At 36.0% G+C, this 26,562-nt stretch overlaps 1 protein-coding gene across 1 annotated transcript in view; it reads left to right on the top strand.

Annotated features, from left to right (window-relative positions):
- Positions 1-26,562, top strand: part of LOC114613680 (neuron navigator 3) — a gene marked incomplete at its 3' end in the record, with an annotated part of 181,791 nt that overhangs the window by 109,741 nt on the left and 45,488 nt on the right. Inside the window, exons 4-7 of the mRNA XM_028759036.1 lie at positions 2,734-2,806; positions 5,715-5,898; positions 20,356-20,424; positions 23,516-23,655. Coding sequence (XP_028614869.1) covers positions 2,734-2,806; positions 5,715-5,898; positions 20,356-20,424; positions 23,516-23,655 — 466 coding nt within the window. The remainder of the gene's footprint in view (positions 1-2,733; positions 2,807-5,714; positions 5,899-20,355; positions 20,425-23,515; positions 23,656-26,562) is intronic.

The raw sequence follows: 26,562 nt of genomic DNA, 5'->3' as shown, positions 1-26,562 counted from the left end.
CTGCTATTGTATCTTGCATATGATGATATGTTTTGTTTTATTGATTCATTGTGGAAGTCCACAAAGACTCACCAATCACATAATCTATTCCCATCATTATATGATGTTGTGGGTAACAGCAAATGTGAGAGGGATGCCTCTTGTCACCTGTAGACATGGACATGATGAGAATAGAGAGTAGACTCTTAGGACACCATAGGACTGCTCAGCACAAGAGACCCCACAGTCAGCACACACACTGAACTTTGTTATTAGTAACCTTGTAATTTATGGCTTGTAATTTATGGTTTGATTATTTTTCTATACTTTCTAGAATGTTCTGGTGCTTTGTCTTATGTGGTCCCTGCACTCACATATGCATATCCCCTTACAGATACACTTCTCTGAAGTATGGTGCAGGGAATAAGAGTGCTGTGTTATAGCATGTAGACTTTAGATTAAAAGATAACTATTGCTGTTTTCTCTATCTATTATCTATTACAGTATATACTACATAGCATATGCTATATGTCATATATTGTATATCATATATCACATTATGTATCTTAGATCATATTATATAATCTATTATCAATTATTTATAGAATAGATGAATAGTAACAGTTTATATATGATACACACACACATATATATGTATATATATATATATATATATATATATATATATATATATTATCATCATCAATCATGAGCCATCCTAGGTTGATATCTTCTGAAGGCTGGTATGTAAAGAGAAATTGCCACATTTGTGGATATATATATAATACATACTATATTATAATATTTTATATATAATATATACCATTATATTATATATTATATAACATATAATTTTCTATATATCTACAATTAAAAATAAATCATTAAAATATCAAAAACACACATACACATAAATGCACACATATACACATAATACCATACTAATTATACCCAAATAAATGAGTGTATATGCTTATGAAACCTCAGCAAGTATACCTTGATGCCTGCAACCGAACTAAAGGCAGGAAAACATCTGTCACTCACCTCCTTATTGCCCTGAGTTGGTCCCACAGGCCCTGGAGTTAGGTCAACAGAAGGCAAGTCTCTGCAATGCTCCTGTTCCTACTGCTGCCTGAACTCAACAGTGGGATTGGGGCTATTATGACCACAATCAACCTTTACTCGGGTCCTGAACATTTGACCTTGATCTTGAAAGTGTTCACACCCGCGGATCTAGTCCTTTCCTCCATTCTTTTTTTTCATTAATCATTTTATTTGTTTACATTTCAAATGATATCTCCCTTTCCAGTTTCCTCTCCACAATCTTCCATCCCAATTGCCCTTTACCCCCTCCCCTTTGCCTCTATGAGGGTGCTCCTCCACCCACTCACCCACTCCCACCTCACCACCCTATCATTCCCCTATCCTGGGGCATCAAAACTCGACAGGACCAAGGGCCTCCCCTTCCACTGATGTCAGATAAGGCCACCCTCTACTACTTATGTATCTGGAGCCCTGGGTCCCTCCATGTATACTCCTTGGTTGGTGGTTTAGTCCTTGGGAGCTCTAGGTGGTCTGGTTAGTTGATATTGCTCTTCCTATGGGATTGAAATCCCTCCAGTCATTCCCCTAGCTCTTCCATTGGGGTCTTCGTGCTCAGTCAGATGGCTGGCTGTGAGCATCTGTATTGGTCAGGTGCTGGCAGAGCTTCTCAGGGAACAGACATACCAGGCTCCTGTCAGCAAGCTCTTCTTGGCATCAGCAGTAGTGTCTGTGTTTTGTGATTGCAGATGGGATGGGACCCTCCTTTTTCTCTAATAGAAAAGCAGCCTGGGAAAGAATCTGATGTGCATCTCAACACAACACCCTCACTGAAGACTCAGATACTGCTGGCGGAATGAAATATATTAGGTCACACTCTGGTCAAAATTTTCAGCTCTATTTTTACAACATAGTACTTTCAATAATACTTTCTTATCAATATATTTTTTCCTCAATGCAAATGTGTATGCCTTGTCCTTCTTTCTGAGGTTTAAACATTTTTTCTAGGTGACTAATTTGAATAATTTCTTGACATGGAGGACACTTTCTTGCCTGGTAGATTGAGTCTTCCTTCCCTGCTCACTTTACATGTTTAGGAGCTGGCTGTCCTACTAAACTGAATACTTAAAATCCATGCAAATTGCCCTTTTAAAATAGGAAAGGTAATATTTGCATTTAACCACAGGCTCCCTCAACTGTGAAAATGCAAATACAACTTTTGGAAGAATGTTTTTTTTTCTCTGATTTTGAACAAAAACTATGCCTCATTTATTTCATAGAGCAGCTCTCCTTTTTATAAGTCTTCAGACGGAATCCTGTATCCCACATCCTAATAATCTAGTAATTGCAGGGCTGCGGTCTCATTGCAGATGGATGTTTTCATTGAGACTTATTTGTAAAACACAGATCTAGTTTTATGATACGTAGGTGGGTTGCTATGACTCAAGAATGCTGTCCTTGATTACGCCTTTATCAATTGTTTGCAAGTACCAAAGTGGACAATGAAAGCTTTATGGTCGTTCTGCATTCAGCCAAGATAATTCTAGTAAAACTCTGGCAACTCTCTCTAGAATGAAATGAATGTAAAGTATTACTTCTTCTCTCCCCCACCCTCACCCTTGCTTGTTTAGTTGTTTCCTTATTTCATTAAGCCTAAATGCTTACTGAAGAGTCATTCTCTAAATGGGTTTTTTACTGCTTTTCATGTTACAGATTGAAAATGTCGATGTCTGCCTTAGTTTTCTAGCAGCCCGAGGAGTAAACGTGCAAGGTCTATCTGCTGAAGGTAAGACACTGTAGGGTCGTCACAAGTGGCTTTAGTGTTTCTGAAAGAGTTTTCATGTTAGACATGGAGTATTGCAGATCCCCTTAGTGAGTGATGGAGATTTATAGATGCATAAAGCAAACATGATGGCTCGTAGTATTAATATGTGCTTTAAGTATTTACATATTTTGCTTTTTCTAAAATTGCTTTTTATGTCAATGTACGGGTTGGAAAAGAATCAAAATAGCACTTATATATTATTGCTAACACGGAGAACTTTAACTTCTTAGATGGGTAGGTGATCATGTCAGTCCTGGTAATACATGTATATAAATGCGGGTAAACAGTACAATTCATGTACAAATATTTTGCCAATAATGCTTCTATGATATGACCAAGCTAATGTTAAATATATGTAAGTATTCATTAAGTGGCACAAAGAGTTATTAAATGCTTTGATTGACAGTATTAGTAAGTACTATTTGTAAATATTTTGAGATCATTACAGGTCAGATTTACATTTAATTTTAGTAAAAATTTAAATTACAATAAATTGCAATGTAACAACATGAAAAAACAAATTGGCCTGGCTTCCTTATTTATATCTGGGTTCAGAGACATTCTTCTACATATAAAGGTGACTCTACCTCATGTATAGCACAGACTTTGCCATAGTTAAAATGAAATAATATTTCTATTCTTGTGTCCTCTCTGCTATCAGCTATCATCGATCAGATTGCTACACATTTCTTTCCTTCACTCCATCTGTTTATTATTTATAGCATTAATATATTAATAAATGTATCTATTGTGTTTTATTTATTAATTCATTCTACTTGTTAATAAATCAAATTTAAATTAAGAACACTAGTATCATAGCTGTTAATATGTGATAAAGATTTGTCTAAATGGACTATTAGTGAAATAGCTAGTCCTAATAGAGGTGATTTTAAGGTATTATTAAGATACATTTACAAAATTTCCAAAACTACAAAAGTTTGAAATAGTAAGTCCTTTGAGCCCTGCAGAAATGACAGTAATTAGGAAGCTAATATCTTTAATTTTCTTATGGATAATAGATACTATTTTATTATTTTAACCTTTCCTGTAAGTAATTTGCCTTGGAAACATTTTCTGTAATCAAAATTACAAATATTGAAGAGTTTGAAGTTTTAAATGTTGCCATCACTAGAATAAAATAATTGTGACTTTTTTTAGTATGATAGACATTTAATAGAATTATTTCACTTTCTCAATTTTCACCATATTTTAATTTTTCACTAAGCATTTATATTTACATGAAAAAACACTATGGTATGTAATTCAGTGACATTTTCAGTGGATAATAGGCTGAGATTAAAATCTCACTGTTGGTTCTATTACTTACAATAGAATTGGAATAAAATTCATCTCTGACTAGATTTTGCTAAATAAGTAGCCAAAAGGAGGCAAGGAATGTTTCCGTTGTTCATTTTGTATTTCTTGCATATCACACACCAATTTTAATAGTATAAATTTATTGATTTTCATTTGTTCTTTAAAAATATATGCATTGCCAAGAAATACATTCTAAATTAGGCGTACATATAGTAAGACTGGAATGAAAAAAGCCTTTTGAATGAGATCGCTTAAGTTTACAGGAAGAAAAAACAATCACTATTTTCTCATGGTGGCCTCATTGATCAAAATGACTCTCATACTTTATGGAAATTATAAGGACTGTTAAAGGTAGGAAAAAAAGATAAATCCTAGGGACAGTTTGAGGGATTCAACGAAACTAAATAGGGTTAGCTTATAAGTCATCAGTGAGCAAAACCCACAGGTCTTGTTAGTAGTATACCTAAACTCTAGAAGGGGCCATGGCACTTCAGGGGAGCCTATTTAGTGACTAACAGTAAGTTTTATTTAAAATCTGACCATGCATGGTGCTCCATTTCAGGGTTATCTTACATCCTGTCTCCCGGTAATAGGTTTATAACTTCAGAAGTAAAGGGGACTGGGCCATGGGCACACAGTGAGCGTGTTATGTCAGAAGAGTTGTAAGGGGAGAAAGAATGTAGATTATGTTTAAAAATATGTGATGTATTTGTATAAAAATTTCAAGCTTATCATTATATATGTTAAAAATTAACTTTGTGTTGCAGCTGAATTTGGGCATGTAATTTTTTTTACACAGCATTGGAAAATATCATACAGAAGCCCTATGTGTTTCAACTGATATTTATTAAATAAATGCCTTAAAGTTATGTAAGCTAATCATTATTATCTAGTAGCATATAGCATGAAACAAAAGGAATACTAGTGTGCACAACTATACAATAATAATAAATATATATAATAATATACAATAAGCATTTCAGAACTGATATGATATATGCTTTCAAGACCTGTGCATATCTTAAGTATATACATCAAAACATGTGACCAAGCTGGCTCATGGTGATTTGGAAAGAATGTTGATTTCTGTAAACCTAATTTGATCTCATGAGATATAGCCACAACACCATTATTTGTAGCTGCGAGATGATAGATATTTAAGTCGTATCATTTCTCCCTAGTCAAGTCTATGTGAGCAACAGCTATGTACACTGTTGAGGGAAGCAATGTGCAAAATCAAATGGCTTCCCCAAGACAGTGAACACATCCTCTTCCAAGAGTAAGGAAAACCACAACCCAAAGAGCATCTTTGTTTAGCGGTATTTCTCCTTTCTGCTCCCTGCGCCCCTTCTCTCTGTGATATCTCAAGCCGCTTTGTAATGTTGGCAGAGTTGAGAAATTCAGACTCAACTGAAACTGTGAATAAGAAGACCCACTTGTATTTTCATCCTTGTAAATCTGGTTGAAGAGATGTACATCTAGACTTTTATCCGTACAGGAAAATCAACTGCAATGTATTTGACCGTGGTTTACGTTTCTCCGTTTGATACAGAAATAAGAAATGGAAACCTAAAAGCCATCCTAGGGCTCTTTTTCAGCTTGTCTCGCTACAAGCAGCAGCAGCATCATCAACAGCAGTATTACCAGTCTTTGGTGGAGCTTCAGCAGAGAGTGACTCATACTGCTCCTCAGTCGGAAGCCAGCCAGGCCAAACCCCAGCAAGATATGCAGTCCAGGTAAGGAAAGGAGGCGAGGAATACATTTAAAATGAGTTTGTTTAGACATGGTTTGACTTTCTAAATGATCGTGAGTTCGTAACTGTGCTTATGTGCTTTTATTTTCATATGACCCAAACACATGACTTGTGGATGTAAGGCTCAAAAACTCTTCTCGGATCTAACAAGAAAGACCTATCATATTCTTAAGGCACACAATTGTGTTTATTTTCTAACGGTGACTTTTATATATCTAATCATATAAGGTGTCCTTAGTGGAGGTAAGTTCATTTCTTCCTCATGCCAATTAGTATATACAACGCGCCTTTTGTGTCCTGGTATCCTGAGGTCTAGTTAGCTTTTATTGGTAGTTTGAGTTGATTTAATCCGTCAAAAGTCAAGGGATATCATTCGCAGTATCTTTGACTATTTGAGAACTTATTAATTTTAAAGATTAAGTATTGTGTATATATCTGAATCTATGTACATGCATATATTTATATAGCTTGAATTTTGGTCTGTGTAGGTACAGTCTATGTCATTAGCAGGGGCAGCTAGGAAGTGAAATCTGAAAGGCAGCCTAGTAGGAGAGACGAGAAATACCTCTTGCCAGGAAAGCCTCAGTCAAAGTTTTCAAACTGTTCAAGTGGCTGAAATTTACATCAAGATTATCTAGGACAGGGACGGAATGACAGCTCAGTGGTTAGGCACTTATATGTAACTCAACCAGGTTCATTTCCAGTATCCATATCAGGCAGTTCGTACCTGTTCAGTTCCATGGATCCAAAGGCCTTTGACCTGTGTCAGCATCTGCATACATGTGGTATACATAAAATCACACAGACATGCATATATACACATACAAATAAACCTTAAATTTTGGGGGAATAAAAAAGATCAACTAGGGTAATATTTTTCACTTAAGGTTATCAGATCATGGGCTTTAATCAGGCCCCCAAGTATATACTTGTAGCATGCGGTCAGTGTTGGGTTGGCTACCTAGTAATGTAGGCTTAAAACATCAGAAAATGATCAACAGACATGATTTCAGCTGACAATTTTCATGTCAACTGATAGATAGCTCTATTCCTGAAGAAAGATCGGATATGTGGATCAATTTGTTCTGGTGCCTAAATAGGAATAATATTCCCTTAAAGATGTAAAAATGTACTTTATGTTAATATGCAAGTGTATCAAACATATATAAACATTTAATTTTTTTTCATTGAAATCCTGCTTAAAATCCAATAGTACTCAACTAATCTTGATTGTGAACATTCAATGTTTAAAAGAAAACCATTTAAAATTTCAAAACAGTTTTCAAAAACCTCTTCCCTACAGACTGTCACTTGTTCAACTCCAGAAATGTCAGCCAGCTTTGCTAGGGAACCACTGCCCTACTTTATGCTTTTATTCCCATGTGTGTATGTAAATTCTACCTTCCTTATCAGATGATATGCTTAGCAATTTATTTGTAAATGATGGAAAAAACTTAATTTTACCAAAAATGCCATATATTCCATCATTCTTGGAATGATAAGGATAGTTTTTTTTTCTGTTCTGAATTCAGTAATATGGATACTCTTTTGTTGCCTAAGCACATCTCCGTTTTCCATGATGTCTAGTGAAACTGCACCACAGTGAATGGGAAAACAAACACAACGAAATAAAAGGAGACATGATAATTAAAGTTCCTGGATTTTCTTAAGAACAAAGAAGGAACAGGAAATCTCATTTACTATGATTTGTGTTTATACAGTTGGCAAGAGGACCTTTTTTTCTTCCAACTGACGGCAGAGACACCTCCTAGAGATAGGTCTACAGGATTTGAATGGACAGGAGGCAGTAGTAGCAGAAGTGTAATAAAAATACTGTGATTTTGTACAAAACATAATGACTCTGAAAGAGACAAAATGTCATTTGCCCTATTTTCCTCACTCTGTTAAGTCTGCTATGTGGAATTTCTTGCCTAGAATTTCTTGATATTTATGAACTTTGTGGGATAAATATCTCTTTTTTTTTCTGATTCTTTGTCGATATGCATGGGTTCTTTGAAATTATATATTATTTTAAAATATTAATTGGCTATACTCATACCATTCAAGAAGAGATGAAGCAATTTTTTTTTGTTGTAGGAGTTTAATAAAAGTATTCTTTCTTTAATTTTCATTTGAGGCCAAATGAAGTTTTATTATTTATTATGCTAGATTAGATTTACTTAGCTTTTATTAAAGCTTTATTGTAAAGTACTTGAATCAGAAAAAAAAATCATATGCAAAATTTAACCAGACCCACGTCTATACAGCTCAGTGAATTGTGCAGTTTTAATAGGGATTCTGAAGCTATGGAGTATCATAGTTTTTTGAATTGACACTTAATCTAATAAATTTTTAGTATACCTGCTTTTGTATGTGTAGTGTTCATGACCCTGATGTAATGGTGTTAATGTCAATTTGTAAATCCTTTGAAACACACAGTATCATGCTTCAGTCATCAGTAGTTATTACTATTCATATGGATCTAATATCCATAAACTACAATTTATGTGAATTTATTGTAACAATTCTCCTTAAGCATCTTTTAAAGCCAATAGGAGTAGTATACATAAGAAAGCAATATAGTATATTTCTGATAAAATTAAGATAATATAGGAAAAACTATAATCACATTTATCTTTATTGCTGAAGACATGAGTCTTAAATATGATTTATGATACCTTTGTATTAATTTCTTTCTAACTGCATGGTTTGAATGAAAATTTAATACACTCTGAATAGTTAGTGAAAGTTATTTTTCTTTGTCGATTAATAAAAAAAGTCATAGGGCAGATTCATTCATGAAGTTCCAAGGTTCTTGTGTTGTATTCTTTATTTAATATCATCATAATTATATAAATCTCCAAAATATACCCTAAGGATTTTGTTTTCTTTGCCACTTTGAAAATAATTCAAGGTGTCCTCATGAGTTCAACAGCTTTTACTTAAGCAGACACCTGAAGATTTAATCATGGAAAGATCACCTCTAGAATTAAGGATGAGATTGGGTCCCAAGTCTACTCATTCCCAACTGTGGAATCTAAGTAGAATGTATTAGTTATTCTACTCTTGTTGTAATAACAGACCCTGATTAAAAACAACTTAAATGTTGGAAGAACTTAGATTGGGTCATAGTAAGGAAGTAAAGGAATCCCCAGGTAACTGCTCACATAGTTTGCACAGTCAGGACTAAGTGAGCACTGCATGCCAGTGCTCAGTATCCTATCTCCATTTGACCCAGTGTCCCTGCCCAGGATTTGCCCCACCCACAGTTAAAATGGGTCTTCCTACATAAATTAACCCAAATAAGATCTTCCCTTATAGACATGTTCCGGCACTGAATAATCCTTTAGAGATTTACTGGGAGACTCCTGTAACTCCAGTTGCTTTTGACAGATAGTGTTCGAATTCTAGTATAGAATGGAATTTAATCAGGGCATGGGGAGGGGAGTTAAGATGGTAGTAGAAGCAGAGAAAGAAAGAGTAAAGAAGTAGAGGAGTAGAGGCCGGCCATGAGCACGTGGAGAGAGAGGGGGGAAGGAAATGGGGAGAAAGGAGGGAAGGGGTGAGGAGTCAGAGTGAGAACAAGAAGACAAGAGACCAAGAGAGGTAGGAGGGGACAAGCAGCCCCTTTTATAGTGAGTCAGGCATACCTGGCTATTGCCAGGTAACTGTGGGTGGGGTAGGTAGAGCATACCTGACTGTTGTCACATAACTGTCAGGGTGGAGCTTAGACAGAATGCTAACAGATAGCACTCAACAGCTTTGCATATCATTCTTGTGGTTCAGTCTACTTACTAGCCAAAGAAAATAAAATGTAATGTCAGAAGATTGTGTAGGACATCATGCGTACGTTTATAGAGCACTGACGTTGCCTGGCACGTGCTCCTTCCCTGGTATGAATCTTGCAAATGGTCCTCAGAATTGGAGGCTTAGTCCACATTAGCAGGTCGCTCTGGAGCAGGTTAATGTTTTTCTGTAGTGTGGCTTGGCTATGATTCTTTGGCTCTCATTTAAATACTACAGACTGCTATCGCCACACAACCTTGATCTTACACATTACTTTTCTTTTGTCCAAATTCTCATTACCTTTTATGGCCTATTTGTCTACATTCACTCTTCATGTTCTCTAATGCCACATTTAGAAAGCACATGCAACAAAATATTTTTCCTACTTTTGATACTTAATGGATTCTCCATAACAAAGTTTTAATGAACTATAACAAATCTGCATTACTTCCATCTCCAAACTGAGCAGGAAATGTTATACTTATACTTGTAAAAGCGGAGAGACATTATCAGGGTTCTTGATCATAGACGAGGCTTTGAGGGTTGATGTCAAAGAAGTTGAGTAAAGAATAGTCATTGGCAACTCTTGGTGAAGCGTGAGTCAGAGGGATGTGGAGAGAGAATGGTTAATGACAAGGTATAGCTGGGCAGGAGTAACAATTTCCAATGTTTTATAGCTTACAGGATAAATAATTGACAACAACTGATTGAATATTTCAAAATAGCTAGTAGAGAGGAGTTTGTGTGTTCATAACACACAAAAATGATTTATGTCTAATGTGGTAAACATACCGTGCATCCTAATGTAGTCGTTGTGAAATGTTTGCAAGTGCTGAAACCTCATACTGTATCCCACAAACGTACAAATTTCTATGTGTCTAATTTAAATTGCAAATTAAGGGGAAGCATTGAAAAAAGATTCATAGTTACAATTTTGACACCTTTAAGATTAAAATTTTATAAATTCATCAATTTAGTATAATTTGTTAATTAAAATACATTTTTGAGTTACTCATAATATTCAGGAATGGTCTCAGTGTGGTACTTAGAATAATCAGAGGCTATTCAGATGCGTGGAAAACTTTTTTTTCGACTGCAGTAGATCTTTCTTGCATCTTGCCTTTTTTTCCTTGTCGCTATAGATTATAGACTAATCTTCTTTTCTTATGTTTTTTATGATAATCAGTACTACTGGTATTGCTGCCTATGTTTATAGTCCCTTTTCTGACTCTGGATATGATTTCTGCAGTCAAAATATTACATAAGGAATTCTAAGATTGTTACCATCTGGAGCACTGTAAAGCTAACTAGCATGGATGAAGTTCATTTCCTTTGTAATGTCACTGACAGCTGAAGGCCATTCATGCCGATCACTCCTTTCTTCTGTGTAATGTTTTGCTTAGAAGAACCAAACAAGACAACAGATCTGGTAGTATTTAGAAAGGACACAACTAATTTACAATTAATAGCAAAGTATATTTATTCAGTTTTAACTAGAGTCTAGTAAATATATTGATAGCATGACTAACAAAAAAATAAAGGAAATACCACCCTTGGGGCTGAATAGATAGCTCTGCAGTAAAGGGCACTGTTTACTCTTCCAGGGGACCTACATACATTTCCCAGAACAAGAATACAACCAGTAATAGCAAGTTCATGAATGGCTTAGATTTCTGGAGAATATCTTGTAAGATATAGTAATCAAGAAGACAATAAAATATGCTAATCTGGTTGATATGAGCTGTTAAGATGATAGCATACAGGAAAGATAGTCTTTTGCTTACTAAAGAGTTAATTCTTCTTTCATAAAAATGTTTTTTTTTCCACTTAATTTCTGTTGAGATGATGAAATGGCTTCCACTCTCCTATTAGATTATCACTGGCATTCAGCACCTAACACATTAAATCATATGGAGAAAGAAATTATGCCTTATAGAACTGACATGTAGAAGCATTGGAAGTGAAGTAGACAATGTGTGAAGATTAAGAGGTTAATATGGATGGGGGTGACAGATGTAGTAAAGACGTGGTCATCCTAAGTCTTTGACGTAGAAAAAAAATACTATTTTAGAACCTTGGGGATTATCCCCCGGTAGCCAACTGCTATTCTTAATTTTATTTTTGGAGAGCAAATAACAAAGCCATCAACTCCCCATGTGGATGAAGCTACTCATGCAGAACACACAGGTTGATAGACAGAACCAGTGGGGGAGTACTCTGGGTTCCCCAGGAGGCCTCTTGAGCTCCACGATCTTAGCCACACATATTGTTTTGAGTGTTCCTTCTAGAAGATATTTGCCTCTCAGGGCTTCTCTTCCAGGAATCATTATTTCCTTCAGAGAGATTTGCTCTAAATCTGGGATGCTTTTCTGCATTTTGTCCTGGGGTTATAAATCATGAAAGTCTATAAGGAGCTTTAATTTAGGATGACAGGGAAGCTTTGGTAATCTAAGCCCTCAGGAACCTGACTTCAATTAGTTACTTTATTCAGCTCTATGTTGTGGTCTATAGTGTTTTCTTTCTTAAGTCAAGGGCTCAAAGCTTTAAGAAAAGGAAAACAAGTCGAAAATTTATGAATCTTAAGAAAACAAAAAGCATGATCTTTTCATCCCTAGGCACACATAAATGAAGAGAAAATTTTCTTTTCTGGCATTAGAAAACTAAGAAGATTGGTGGTGTTAATATTAAAAGCAAACCTGCACATGTATATGTGTGTACACATGTGTGCACATGCACTGATATTCATGTAAATATCTGTAGTACATATGTTTTGTTTGTGTTTGTGTGTCGATTCTATTACTTAAAGACTAAACAACCACTGTCACTTCTGTTGCTTCGAAGACCTGTCTCTATGGTTTTGATTTTAATGAATGTGTCCATGTGAATTCAGTCTTGCCTGGTGGTTGCCAGTGAGTTAACTTGAATAAGGACTTAAGCTACTCAAAGATTCATGTTCTTATGTCTAAAGTTAGTTAAGGTTGTACAAGAGACTGTATGAACAGGTCTATATGTAATGAACAGCTACTATCATTAATGGATATGGAAAAATCAATCTGTAATCAGAGCTCTAGTGGACACACATAGAATCCAGTCTAGGGGGACAAACATTTAGCAACTGGGGCAATCTCACCCATGAGAATTTAATCATCTATTTCTGTACAAAGCCCAATTTCAGTCTTTTTTTTTTAATTGGATATTTTATTTACATTTCAGATGTTATCACCTTTCTGCCTCACTCAGAAACCCCCCATCCCATCCCCCTCCTCCTGCCTCTAGGAGGATGTGTCCCACCCACCCACCTACTCCCACCTCCCTGTCCTCGAATTCTCCCACACTGGGGCATCCAGCCTTCATGGTACCAAGGACTTCCTCTCCCACCTATGCCCAACAAGGCCATCCTCCCCTACATATACAGCTGGAGCCATGGGTGCTCCCTAAGTGCTCCCAGGCTGGTGATTTAGACCCTATGATCTTTGGTTGGTTGGTATTGTTGCTCTCTCCATGGGGCTGCAAACTCCTTCAGCTCCTTCAGTCTTCTATCTAACTTCTCAATTGGGAACCTCATGATCAGTTCAATGGTTAGCTGTGATCATCAGCTTCTGTATGTCAGACTCTGGAAGACCTCTAATAGACAGCTATATCAGGCTCCTGTCAGCATGTAGTCTTTTCTTCTTCATGCTCTCTTCTCCATAGTTCACTGTCAGCTTGCCCATTGTTTGTCCCCAAACCTTTTTTGATTAACCTCCTTGTATTATAAGTTGTATTTTACACTTGCCATCTCCTCCTCTAAGGCTGAGAGGTAGACCTGGCCAGACTATAACATGAGAAATGTTTTGAAACCCAGCTGTGATTTAAACATATCAACTCATATGGGCTGATGATCATACATACTTCACAAAAAGTTGAAAATAGCCCAGGGATAAAAACTCAAATTGTAGCTTATGTAAACTGATATATACTTTAGAGATGTGGCCTTAAACAATGGCTTTATACGTTTGATAAGGAGTCATTTACATGAACAAATTAATGGATACTCTGTACTGAACTACTGTGTCTTTTAGTCTCTGGAAATAGTAATCATTTTTCACTTCCTGGGTGGTCTTTGTCAAAGTTAATTTAATTTTTGAATTAGAAAAAGTAGCTTAGTCCATTTCTAGAGTTTTTAAGGTGGTTATATTTCAGCAGGATTTTGTAATTAAGCTCTCAGTGTATGAGATGTAATTTTACTGTACACCAAAAATATAGATGAAAAAATAGCTACAGAAAGACAGAGGATTTTCTAACAGCTCTGTATGGGGGAGATCATTGTGGAAATGTAATATATGATGACAAAGAATAGGATATATAAGCCTAGTTTCCTGAGCGTCCTATATCTTGAAGTTCAATATTCCAAAATAGCAAAGACTTGAATTGTAGTATACTTACCCAGAGATCTCTCTCTTTGGTTTAAGATCTCACAAAAGCGGGCCATGCAGGTGGCCTCATTAACTGCCTGCATAAGTTTCCGTAAGGCGAAAGTTATAATGAGTGCTCATGCCATATTCTGCTAGTGGGATAAGTTATCACTGTAACCTGTCTTAAACACTATGAGGATGTTATTTCAGCCACCCAGCTACTAAGTAGAAACATGTGTGTCTGGTGGAAGCTGAGTTTCTGATTCACTCATGGCTTAGTGAATTTTTAACATGTGTCCATAGAATTTTGGCACATAAACTGAAGTGCAAATATAATAGCAAAATGTCTTATGTGGTTTTTGAAGGAATATACATTGCTCGAAGATACAAAAGATGTAATTGTTGAAGCTGTTCCCTCTGCAAACTGTTGGTCAATTATCATTTTATAAGAGTTTGCAATGGTCTTACAGGGGGACCTTTCATAGTAAAGGAAGAATCTTAATTTTAAAATAATCTCTAAGTCATTGTTTATTTATTAGTTAACTTTACATCTGCCAGTTGGAGCACTGCCCAACTCCTTCCTCCCTTCCCATGCCCACCACACAAATCGCTTCCCCATTACCTTTTAGTCTTCTCCTCAGAGAAGGGAGGACAACCTACTTGGGTACTACCCTGTTTTAAGATATCAAATTGCATCAGGACTTAAGTGCATCCTCTCCTAGTGAGAAGTCCAGCTAGGGGAAGGGGATCCAATGGCCAGAGACAACCCCAGCTCCAATTGTTAGTCGACCCACATGAAGACCAAGCTGCACATCTGCTACAAATGTATAGGAGGCCTAGGTCCAGCCCTTGCATGCTCTTTGGTTGGTGATTTAGTCTCTGTGAATCCCCATAGGCCCAGGTTAGTTGACTCTGTGGGTCTTCTTGTGTCCTTGTGACTCAGTTATATTGAGCTCCACACATATGATACTTTTGACCAAATCCACTCATACTCTTCAAATTTCTCTATAGCCCCCTCTTCATTTTCTCTCCCAAACTCATATGCTCTTTAAAAAAGAACAGAAAACAAAGCAAAACAAATAACCAAAAACCAAACCAAACAAACAAAAACCAACGAAACAAAACAGTGAGTCCAGTTTAGTGCTGCTCTTAAGTTCATGGGTATAAGATGATTTGATGAACCATACAGCCTTTCAGGAGCCACATCCCTGAGAAGAGCTTGCTCTCCCTCACTACAACTATCAGTTGTCAATAGCTGTTAAGCTAGGGCTAGGGTTCTTTCACTGGAAGGTATATCAAGTGAGTGTTCTACTTTGAAATTGGTCCAGGGTATGATGGTAGTTAAGGCTGAGGAAGGAGAGCAAACATCAAGCTACAGTTGTTGGGAATTTCACATCTAATAAGCTGAGACTGATTTCTGAACATTGAGGAGAACTGCTCTGGGACCTTTTGAGTCATGGAGAAATGAACTCAGGGAGTCACAAACATCAGTGAATATGGAATTAAAACAAGAAGAATTTACTTAGGGAGTGAGTGGAAAACAAAGAGAATAACAGACAACTCAGCACAGAACTTGGAGGTCACAAACATTAATGAAGAAGAAAATCTAACAGAGACATTCTTCTTTTTTTATTCTGCACTAGAAAGGGTTTCTTTTTTTCTACCTATGTAAAGTAAATTGCTCTGCCAAGGGACATCCTATCCTCTGAGGTATTTTATCCTAGCCCTTTAAACTATTTGTGAATTTTGGAACACAAAATCTTTATAAGCATATGAAACTTGTTGAAATATACTATTTTATAAATGTGTTTTACTTTACTACATATCAAAATGTTTTCATTTAATCTCTATAGCATAAAACAAAACATAGTGTTGAAACTATGGCACCATTAGATTATGTAATAGATTCAGGGTCGACTTTGGAAGTCATAGTTCTTAGGACCTCTTGAAGCAGATTCATTGTAGATCAAGGTCCTTTAGGGGATCATAGTTCTGACTTCAGGTATTAGTAAGAGTAAATAATATCCTATAATGTTGGAAGGTGGTCACATTAGGGACCAAGAACCATATTTGAAGCCTCAGACATTGAGCAGGAAGTACTATACATATGAACTCTTGAGTAAGAATACTGTAACATCCAAGTGACTGCAGAAAAAAAAAACCAGAGGATGTGGTTTGGGGAAAATAATGAAGCATCTGGAGACAGGCTCATGTTTGAGAAATTATGTTTTACAGGATTCATCAGAATCCTCCTGGAATTCTTCAATTTGAGTATGAATTCCGTTACATTTTGGTTTCAGTTATTATATGACGTATTTGTCCTAGACACTCATTCTAAATTATGTATAATTAAGTTCTTATAAAAAACTTTGTGTACATAAACTTATCCAGGTCATTAACAGATGGAGTACCAGGCAGAGAGAGTAGGTGACTGAAGAGGCAGCCGTAGTGGTCTACCTCCAGCATCTGAGTTATGAACAATGTACTAACGCTTTACTCCTGGACTTTTAGGTTATACACTGACAGTAAACATTTCACACATCACTCTTTGCCCACCTAACTTTTATTTATGTGTTTCTATATATAAGCTTGAAATAAATGTAATTTCCATTGTATATCCAGCTATACATTTTATGATGAAATTGTAGGTTAACGTGCATGGCTTTAGGGAATGTATTTCTATAAGTAAAGTGCCATTTATTGCCATTTAATCCTAACTTTAATAAATTAAACCTTTCAGGTGTTGAATAGATACATGGCTGGTGGTCACTATGCACCTTTTAAAATAATCCATATGTTGTTTTAGTCAATGAATGGATGCAATCTTATTTTAATGAGAGGCCATAGTACTAAGTACTATTATCCCAGTAGCTATGTGTATTTTTTCCCTTTAAAAACTTACTAATGGAAAGCTTCTGTCTTATTTATTCAGTGCTAAGGAGTACATTTTTCTCAAAGTATTTATAGGGTTTATTTGTAGAAGAGTGATTAAAATGAGCGTATAATTCACTGTGGAAGTAAGTTTTACTATACAGAGAAAATAATGAGGGCCCTGTTGTAATACGAGTTCAGATTCAAGATGCCTGGGTTGGGACTTGAGATTGTATGTTTCTTATAAGTCTCAGGTGATGCCAATGTGATTGGTCAGCTGTGTGTTATAAAAGCGCTGAGGGAATGAAGCAGTTTAATAGACATGAGGATTGAAGGAGAACTTAAGGGCAGGTTGGTTGGTAGTCTAACGGCATGACTACATAGTGACTCATCTTCAGGGAGTTAGTGGGAAAGGGAAAGGCCATTTATAAGCGCACAGAATAAATAACGATATTATGAATAAAATAAATGAGTAATAGAGAAAACATGTTGGAGCTTTGGAGGTGAATGAAGACAAATTGTGAGTTTGTTGTGGTGGGTGAGCTTAAAGATGATGCCGTTGTGCAAGTTTTTTAGATACCTGATATAAATGTTGCCATGCAAAGTTAATGCAGGAAATCTAGATAGACTCTTAATCAGAAGTGAAGAGATGACTTGTTTGAGGAAGAAGGCCATATTCTGAGTTGAGCAGATCATGCCGTTAAGAGTTGAGGGGAAGATATGGAATAAAAATAAGAGAAGTTGACAAGAGTGTTGGTGTATGGGTCAGGTAGCTGTGACGGGAAAAGATGTAACAAATAGAGAACACAGTAGATACCAAGATATTAGAAAGTCGTGCAATGAACAGAACCCCAGCAATGTCCATGATAATAGTCTCCCACATCTTCTCAATAGGGCTTACTTATAACCCCAGCCTTTAGGACACTGACAGAGGAGGCTCATGGCTTAGAGGCCAGTCTGAGCTACAACACCATGTACCAGGCCTCCATGAACTATATAGAGTGACCGTGGCTCAGAAAACCAAGCAGAACAAAAGAGGAGCAGTACATGCAATTGTTTAACAAAGGCAAAAGATAAATGGAAGATGCCAATTATCAAGAAATTGAATGAATTAAGAGTTATTTTTGCAAAACTAGTCAGTATGTTAAAACATACTTTCACAGTCAATCAGAAATACAGCCATGAAGCCAAACAGACTTTGGCAAAAATCATTTAATATTGCCGGAACTTGCTGTTGCCTTTTTATAATAGAATGGCCAGAATCATGTTATTTTTTTAAACATAATTTATTGAAATGATGAGCTAGCTTTTAGTTACTGGAAAGCCTGCTGTTTTGTTATCACGTTCACTAATCTTGTCTATGTTCAGTACAGGAAGTATAAGAACAAGTCTCTAAATTGTAGGTGGTCCTTTTCCTGGGGGTCAAGAGATTTCTTCAACTTGCTTTTGAGATTTTATTTATTTATTTAATTTCTACCTGATTTATATTGAAACGGCTTTTTCTTTAACATTTATTCTATGATTTTGTTGACACCCTAGTAGCTTAGCACTTGTCTCAGTTCATGGTATAGTTAAAATACAGATTGTTTTGTACATAAATAGCAATGTATAAAACATGGGATGTGAAAAACATGTTCTCTATCACCATGAAAACACCTTCCAGATGCGAATGTGTTCCCTTTACTTCAGACTGCAATAAGGCCATGCACATTCACAATGCAGGTGGGTGCAGACAGAGAACAAAGCATACTACCAGAAGAAGCGTTTCTCTTGCCTATATCTTCTTTGCTTAGCAACAGAGCAAGTTGATCAATTGCAATAAGGTTCCAATGACCCTTCATACTGATGGTAGCACCTCTATGCTATTCCAAGATCCTTGCAACTTCGAAAGACTGTTCAAGTATTCTACATATGGTTACATAGAGATACAGTAATTTCCCTGGGAACTTATTTTCCATGAAGGCATCTACCCTTAGCTACAATGGGCATACCAACAGGCAGTTGGATCTATAGAGTCTAAGTCTTTTCTTCTAAACAGTATGTCTTCAACTTTAGCAACATAGACATCAATTTAAGGTACAAATTTGTGTTTTGCAGATCAAGTGTTACTCTTCAAACTTGGTTTAAATAATCATGCCTTACATTTATTTGAGGGAAATATTTTTTTTAAAAAAAAATGACTGTGGGACTACTGTGGTGCATCAGTGTATATAGGCACTAGTATTCAGATTGGAAGAATTTCTAAGTTCAAATCCTTGTGCCTATGGGGATAGTGGAATGTATCAGTGGATATAGTCACTAGTGTACAGATTGGAAAACCTCCTAAATTCAAATCCCAGGTTTACAAGGTGACAAAAAAAAGCCAATCCCAGAATTATTCTCTGATATCACATGTGCTGTATGACATAAAAGAACTGGTAAAACACACACACACACACACACACACACTCTCTCTCTTAAATAGTTAAATATGATTAAAAATGTTTAGTCATTATCAAACTTTAAGGCTGGTAGTGGTGGCACACACCGGTAGGATTTGCTGAAGGAGGCAGAGGCAGGAGGATCACGAGTTCGAGGCCAGCCTGGGCTACACATTTTGCCGGGCGGTGGTGGCGCACGCCTTTAATCCCAGCACTTGGGAGGCAGAGGCAGGCGGATTTCTGAGTTCGAGGCCAGCCTGGTCTACAGAGTGAGTTCCAGGACAGCCAGGGCTACACAGAGAAACCCTGTCTCGAAAAACAAACAAACAAAAAACAACAACAACAACAAAAAACAAACTTTAAGGTTTTCCTTTTTGTCAGAAATTAATTCTATTCAATATTAAACTTTTGTACACAGCTTTCGTTCAATAAAAATATTGTATTATAAACTTCTTGTAAAAATTATGTGCTATTAGGTATTAACAATAATGTATGGGTCATGAACTCAGTTTTTAATGAATTGCTTTTCAAAATATTTGCTTCAGAAGAGCAAATTAGAGATTTCATCACATCATCTCTTCCTTTAACTATTCTGGAAAAGGGAATTTTAGCCTGTAAATGAAATTTTAGTTTTTTTTTTAAGTTTTAACAGTCCAAGGTTAAGGTTCTATAATATAAAATAACATTATTAAGTATTTATAATGTCTAATATTTCTCAGCATAACTTTAACATCAGCAATGAGACGCTTTGTCAAGAGAGCTGTGCTGCATTCACAGGGCATTCATAAGTGAAACTCATGGTGTATGTGTTGCATTACCATAATTCCCTGATTAATCTGTTCTTCATATATGTTTCTGTGTGTTCCAATTGCATTTCATTAGCTCATGACTTTGTTGTAAGTTTGTTGTACTTTCTTCCCATGTTCAACGGATTCCTTTAATTCAATTTCTCTGTTTCTCCTCATACAGTCTGACAGCCAGATATGCAGCTCAGTCTAAACACAGTGGAATTGCAACCAGTCAGAAAAAGCCTACTAGGTCAGTTCATGTCTCTAATCTATTGTTTGTTAGTCATATTCACGTGAATGCCAGTGATACTTGTCCAATCACTCTAAATTTTGTAAACATGACATACTTCTGAGAGTACTAAGTTTAGAGCACTCAGTGCTTCCAAATGGATTTCCAGATGGAGACTGTGGGGTGAGTGTATTAGGCGGTTAGTTGGGCTAGATGTCTGGCTTTTGCCTCATCACATTCCCTGGGGAGCTGTGGAGAGTCAGAACGTTAGCACTGCTTCTGTCATGAATCAGGCTGCCCTATGCTCCCTCATAATGGCTTCTGATACCTTTATTTCATGAGTGTCTTAACCTGGCCTTGTTTTTTTATATGAATTTCCACAACAGTAAAAACTTATTCTGGAGAGAATAATGTTTAAAATAACAATAAATGGCATAATTATTGATAATTAGTAATACACAGTGATATGGTGGGCAAAGGCTGTGTCCTAGGCTTAGAGCAAGTGAGGAACAAGGACCTTGCAAGACCTCTGATCTTTTTCAAGTTCTCAGGATCTGAAAGTCTCACAACACAATATTTACCAACTTTTGAACTGGGCATGGATGGAGACATTAACTTAGGATGGTAGTCTATTTATCATAACCTAAATTTCTGCTTTTATAACATATGCATTTAAAGATATTCACAAATGATATATAAAATATTTGAAGTGTATTTTTGTTGTTCATGTTACTGATAGAAAGGGATGATGGTAGTTCAAACCTGCTGGGTGGATCCAACACAATGGTCTGCCCACTCTATGTGCTGCTGTGTAGGTTCACATTCCCTGGGGAGCTGTGGAGAGTCAGAACGTTAGCACTGCTTCTGTCATGAATCAGGCTGCCCTATGCTTCCTCATAATGGCTTCTGGTACCTTTATTTCATGAGTGTCTAAACCTGGCCTTGTTTTTTTATATGAATTTCCACAACAGTAAAAACTTATTCTGGAGAGAATAATGTTTAAAATAACAATAAATGGCATAAATTACTTTACTTAAGCACAGTGACGTGCTGTGAACAATGAGCACCCTTATGACTCCTATACATATAGGAGATATAAGACACATTCTATCATTCTATGTCCTTTGTTCTAATAGAGCTTTTCTCTGTCACATTCTCTCTCTCTCTCTCTCTCTCTCTCTCTCTCTCTCTCTCTCTCTCTCTTCCTCCCTTCATCTCATTTCCCTTTTTATTGCTTTGATGAATGATCTGGAGGCTCTGGCTGCCTGGCCAATTAGGGTAATGAGAAGAGCAAATGTATCTTTTAATTTGTTTTAATTTGTTCTTCTGAAGACTGAAGATCACTTAGCTTCCTGGGTCACAGGAAAGATTAAAATGCATCTTAATTGCTTTCTAGAAGTGGGTCAAGTTTCATTGCAAATGGGGCAAGTTTGAGGACAAACTGTTTACACATGAGTTTGGAATGAATTTCAAAGTCTATGGTTATGTCTACAGAAATTGCTCTCATATTTATTGGGATTGGGACATTTGGTCCAATTAATTACTTGACTGCTTTCTGTGGGGAGTAGTCACTGGTACTGTAAATTCCTAGTGTCTGTGGTTATGATGTTGGAGTTAGAACCCCTTGTTGAGCTCTTTGAGAAAAAAAAAGTAAGAGCTGGATCCATTTGGAAAAGATTCTAATCTTGTGCATGACAACCTCTAGCCAGCCAAATAGCTGAAGAGACTATTTATTAGCCATATGTGTTTATTCTCTACAGTATATTAAGAAAAGAAACTCTTAATTGTCTGTAACATCAGTCCATTTATTACTTGTATTTTCCTGAAGCTCATTGCATTGTGTGATTCTACTGTTATAAAAGATACTTTTGTTTTCAGGGTTTGCCTTCTCAAGTCAGGTAGTACAGAGGAGACTTGTTGAAACCAATCGTGTTAAATAGACTGGCAATTTGAACATAAAACATAGACAAAAAAACTATTTTAAAATTTTCATTAAAAAAATCTGTGGAAAGATCTGCACTGTATTTCTTAGGTTTTGGATGAATTCATCTTTCTGTTCAGATAGGAATTTTTCAGAGCAGTGTACAGTCTCATTCACATGGTGGCAGCACATGCCCACTGTACCTTCACTCTTCATAGCACACATGTCAAAAGCTCTAGGTTTTACTTTCTGTGGCTTGACACAATAGTAATGTAAACTGAAAAAATAGGTACAGTTCACGAAATAATTGACAAATGAAATTTTAAAGGAAAAAAAATTAAAATGTAACCTGAGCCAAACTGAAACTTAATGGTAGTACTAATAAAATAGTGTCAGGTTTCAAGCCTCAAGCTACTCTGTTGATAAGAGAAATTGGGTAATTGTCACACGACTTGTTCTGCATACACACACTGTGGAAAAACTGCCTTTACTCTAGGTATATTTCAACTGTCATTCTACTAACAGTAATTTTCTTCCTCGGAGGCTAGCATCCTGTTCCTGTCCTATGGGACAAGGTGGCCACCAGTGAAAAATCTCAGTCCTCTTTTTGACCTAAGAATGGAAGATATTTGTGAGACAGCCCAGCTATATATAAGATAATCATGACCTGGTTTATGGCATCAAGTTTTAACATAACTTAGTAGCTTAGTTAGTCAATCAATTAATTGTTGTTTGACTTTTGTTCAATAATGTGTTCTTAAGTCTCTGGAAAACTTATGTTAGATGAAAAAATATGTTCCATACACTGAAAGGAAAATTTAAGCAACTGCATATAGCTAAACAATATTATTGAAACTTTATAAGGTTAAATATTATTGTTTTTCCTTGTCATATAATTTTATGGTGTTTTTAATTTCAACTCTATTCACTTAAGTAAGGTTTTTTTTTTTTATAGTTAAAGGCCACTTTTTTTATTTTTTCCTATTTTGAGGACATTCTTATTAAGAAGCATGACTGGATTTTTTTTCTGACAGTCTCTTACTTTGTGTCCAGCTGTTTGTGTCACTCAAACTATCATTTGCTGTTAAGTACGTCATATTGATCCTGTATTGTGGCTACCCTCCCACACATCTCTTCGCCTTAACTTCTGAAGTATACACTAATGATGTAATGTTTCTCATGCTATTTCAGGCTTCCCGGGCCCTCTAGGGTGCCAGCTGCGAGCAGCAGCAACAAGGCTCAGGGCGCCTCCAATCTAAACAGGAGAAGTCAGAGCTTTAACAGCATTGACAAAAACAAGCCTCCAAATTATGCAAATGGAAATGAAAAAGGTAAGTGTATATCTGTCGCATCATCCAGCCCCGAGTCTAATGCATGTTTGGTGAATTGGCACACTGATTTCAATAGATGAACCGTGGAACAGCCTGGGGACCGGAATGTTATCAGAGAAGTTTTTCAATCCCCACCATCGTGAATTCCGGTTTCCTTCTGGACCTTTCCATTCTGCAGAATGTTTTAAGCGAATGAACTCTATACTTTAAAATAGATTGTTAATTATAGAGCCGAGTGTAAAATCTGTTTCACAAAAATTAGTTATCCCCAGATGCATATAAATAGCATTTTCTTATGTCTTTCATGTTTTACAAATTTTCATCCTAAAATCAAAATGCTATCTCGAATTGACTTGAGTCCTTACGTCAGTTAACATTCGTGACAAAATGTAAGTGGTTAGGGTGGATTCATCCAAAAATGAGCCACAATGATCAGGCTATGGTAGCGATACCTGCCATCTCTGTACCAGGAGGGTAAGGTAGGAGGGCTGCTGCCATGTTTGAGGCCAGTGTGGGCTGCACAGTTAGTCCCCAACTAAGCAAGATGGTGGAGCGTGTCCATGTTTCAAAACAATAAGAACTACAAATCACGGATATATGTTTCTGATCAACATCTGTTTTTGAAAGAAGCAGTCATTGGAAATATTACAACCTCAGCTTTCCCTAAGCATAAAATTATCCCTATCTATGTTTTCTTAAAAAAAATACTTAATAGAAATATAAAAACACAAAAATGAATGAGTGAAAAAGACATGAATGGTAGATTGTTGTCACAAAGTTCTATAAGATATGCAAAACTTACATTTTAAAAGACACTGGCTTAGAGTACTCTCTTTTGGATCAGGGACCAGTAGAATGGATGTGCAGGTTATAGCCAAATCCTGGGGAAGCCAAGAAGCTATGCTTTGTAAATAACTGCAGCTGCTAGAACAGTGTTTGTAAATCAGTAAGGCTTACCATTTCTGTTCATAGTACCCTATATATAGGAGAGTATGTGAAATTAAGAAGTGACTTCTGTCTTTAGTCAGTAAAACTATTAAAAAGTTTAATTTTAATAATTAAACCAAGCATGAGCTATTTTGTGTAGGTTAGATGATCACCACTTGTTATGCACATAGACAGGGTTCTCTTATTCAGACATACATGGAGAAGTACAATCTTGAGCGAGATGCTTTCTGTGACAGTATTTCCTCTTGACTGAGGCAAATTTTAGAAGATTATAATCCCTAGAAAGCAAAGTAGCAAATCCCTGAAATACCGGCCACTTTTAAGCCCAGTGGTGAGGAGGGACAAGGAAATATGGTATATATTTTGAAGTGTAAGGCTTTAAAATTAAGAAATAAAGTCTCCTTTTGTAGACAAGTGACTGAGCGTTCAATGATTCATAATGACTTAGCAAGTTCAAAAGTTGAATCACAAAGTTACTGCTGGCATAGCAGTGAGCCCAATTAGCTTTCAGAATATTCTGAAATCAAACTGCTTTTCACATTCTTCATTTGCTATCTTAACCCTTACATGATTCAGATGAACACTCTGAAACAAGGAAAAATACAACATTCTCTGTAGGGATCAACCCAAAAGAGATTTGATTTTTGTATGATACTTTATACCACACATACAGCTACTTTTCAAAAACCCAAGTTGAATTACTCTTCTTTTACAGACTCGGCAATTTTGAACATTGTTTTTCCCCTTATTAAAATGAAAGTATATTACTAAAGGTTTTACTATTTGGGTAAGAAAGGAAGTAGGAAATGGACACTTCAGATGGAAATAAACATTTTCCCTCATTTTTGAACTTAGAATAAAATTATACATATCTATGGTTCTATAAGTTCAAGCTAGTTTTTTAAATATATTATATATAGTTTCTAGAGGCAGCTTAAAAACAGAGGTGTACTGAAGGGACTACAACTATTTATTTAAAACATTCGTGTTAAAGTATGATGAATAATATTATATGGTGCTAATATTATATGGCGAATAAATACACATATGTGTGCATATGTGTATGTGTGTGTATTTATGTGATACTATGTAAATACTATAATAGTTTCAATACACATACATAATTAGTACTAGAAAAGATGTTGAGAAGTGGTCTAAAACTTTTGAAAAACATACGTATGAAGTGTCTTTATTTCTGCAATTTCAAAGTCTTTATTTCTAGTATCTTGAAGTAAAACTCCAAAACCCATCTACTTCTAAGAATATTCAACATTTAACACTAGTGTGTAGCAATATTTCTCATCACCACAAGATGGCGACAGACACAACACAGTATGTGACCTAGCTTGCTTAATTGAGAAAGCAAAAGATGTAAGAATGTAGTACATTCACTTGTAATTTTAAATAAAGATAACTGAAAATTTCAAAACATTTTGAAGCACAAATGTATCAAATTCCCCTTTGGCTTAGAAGGTTATGGGAAAAGGATGTGTAGCCATCACCTGAATCGTGAAATATGGAAGCTACATTTTACGGATCATTTTACAGATTTGTAGACATTTATTACACATAAAATGTGGACACTAAGTATCTATATATTGCCAATAAGTTTAAATAGGCTCAGATGATACAATACAAGCATCTGGAATCTGACTTGTACAATGACCTTGCTATTTGAGTTATTTACGTCATGGGATCCAATGCCATTTTATAATTATCTTGCACTATTTTATATTTCTAATATAAAATATCTTAAAATGCAAGAACAGAAAATTGTAAATATTACATTGGAATAAATTTTAACACACCCTGTCTCCAAATAAGTGCTATAAACTTTAAATTAGGATGTTTGGATTCAGTGCTTTGCCATTAGGACTTCGTAGTGTTTACATGTCTTAGTTACCTTTCTGCTGCCGTGGATACCATGACCAAGGCAATGTATAGAAGAAAGAGTTTACT

This window comes from Grammomys surdaster, unplaced genomic scaffold (assembly GCF_004785775.1).
Source record: "Grammomys surdaster isolate TR1022 unplaced genomic scaffold, NIH_TR_1.0 126271, whole genome shotgun sequence".
Classification (NCBI taxonomy): domain Eukaryota; kingdom Metazoa; phylum Chordata; class Mammalia; order Rodentia; family Muridae; genus Grammomys; species Grammomys surdaster.
This window is presented reverse-complemented; position numbering and strand designations above follow the sequence as displayed.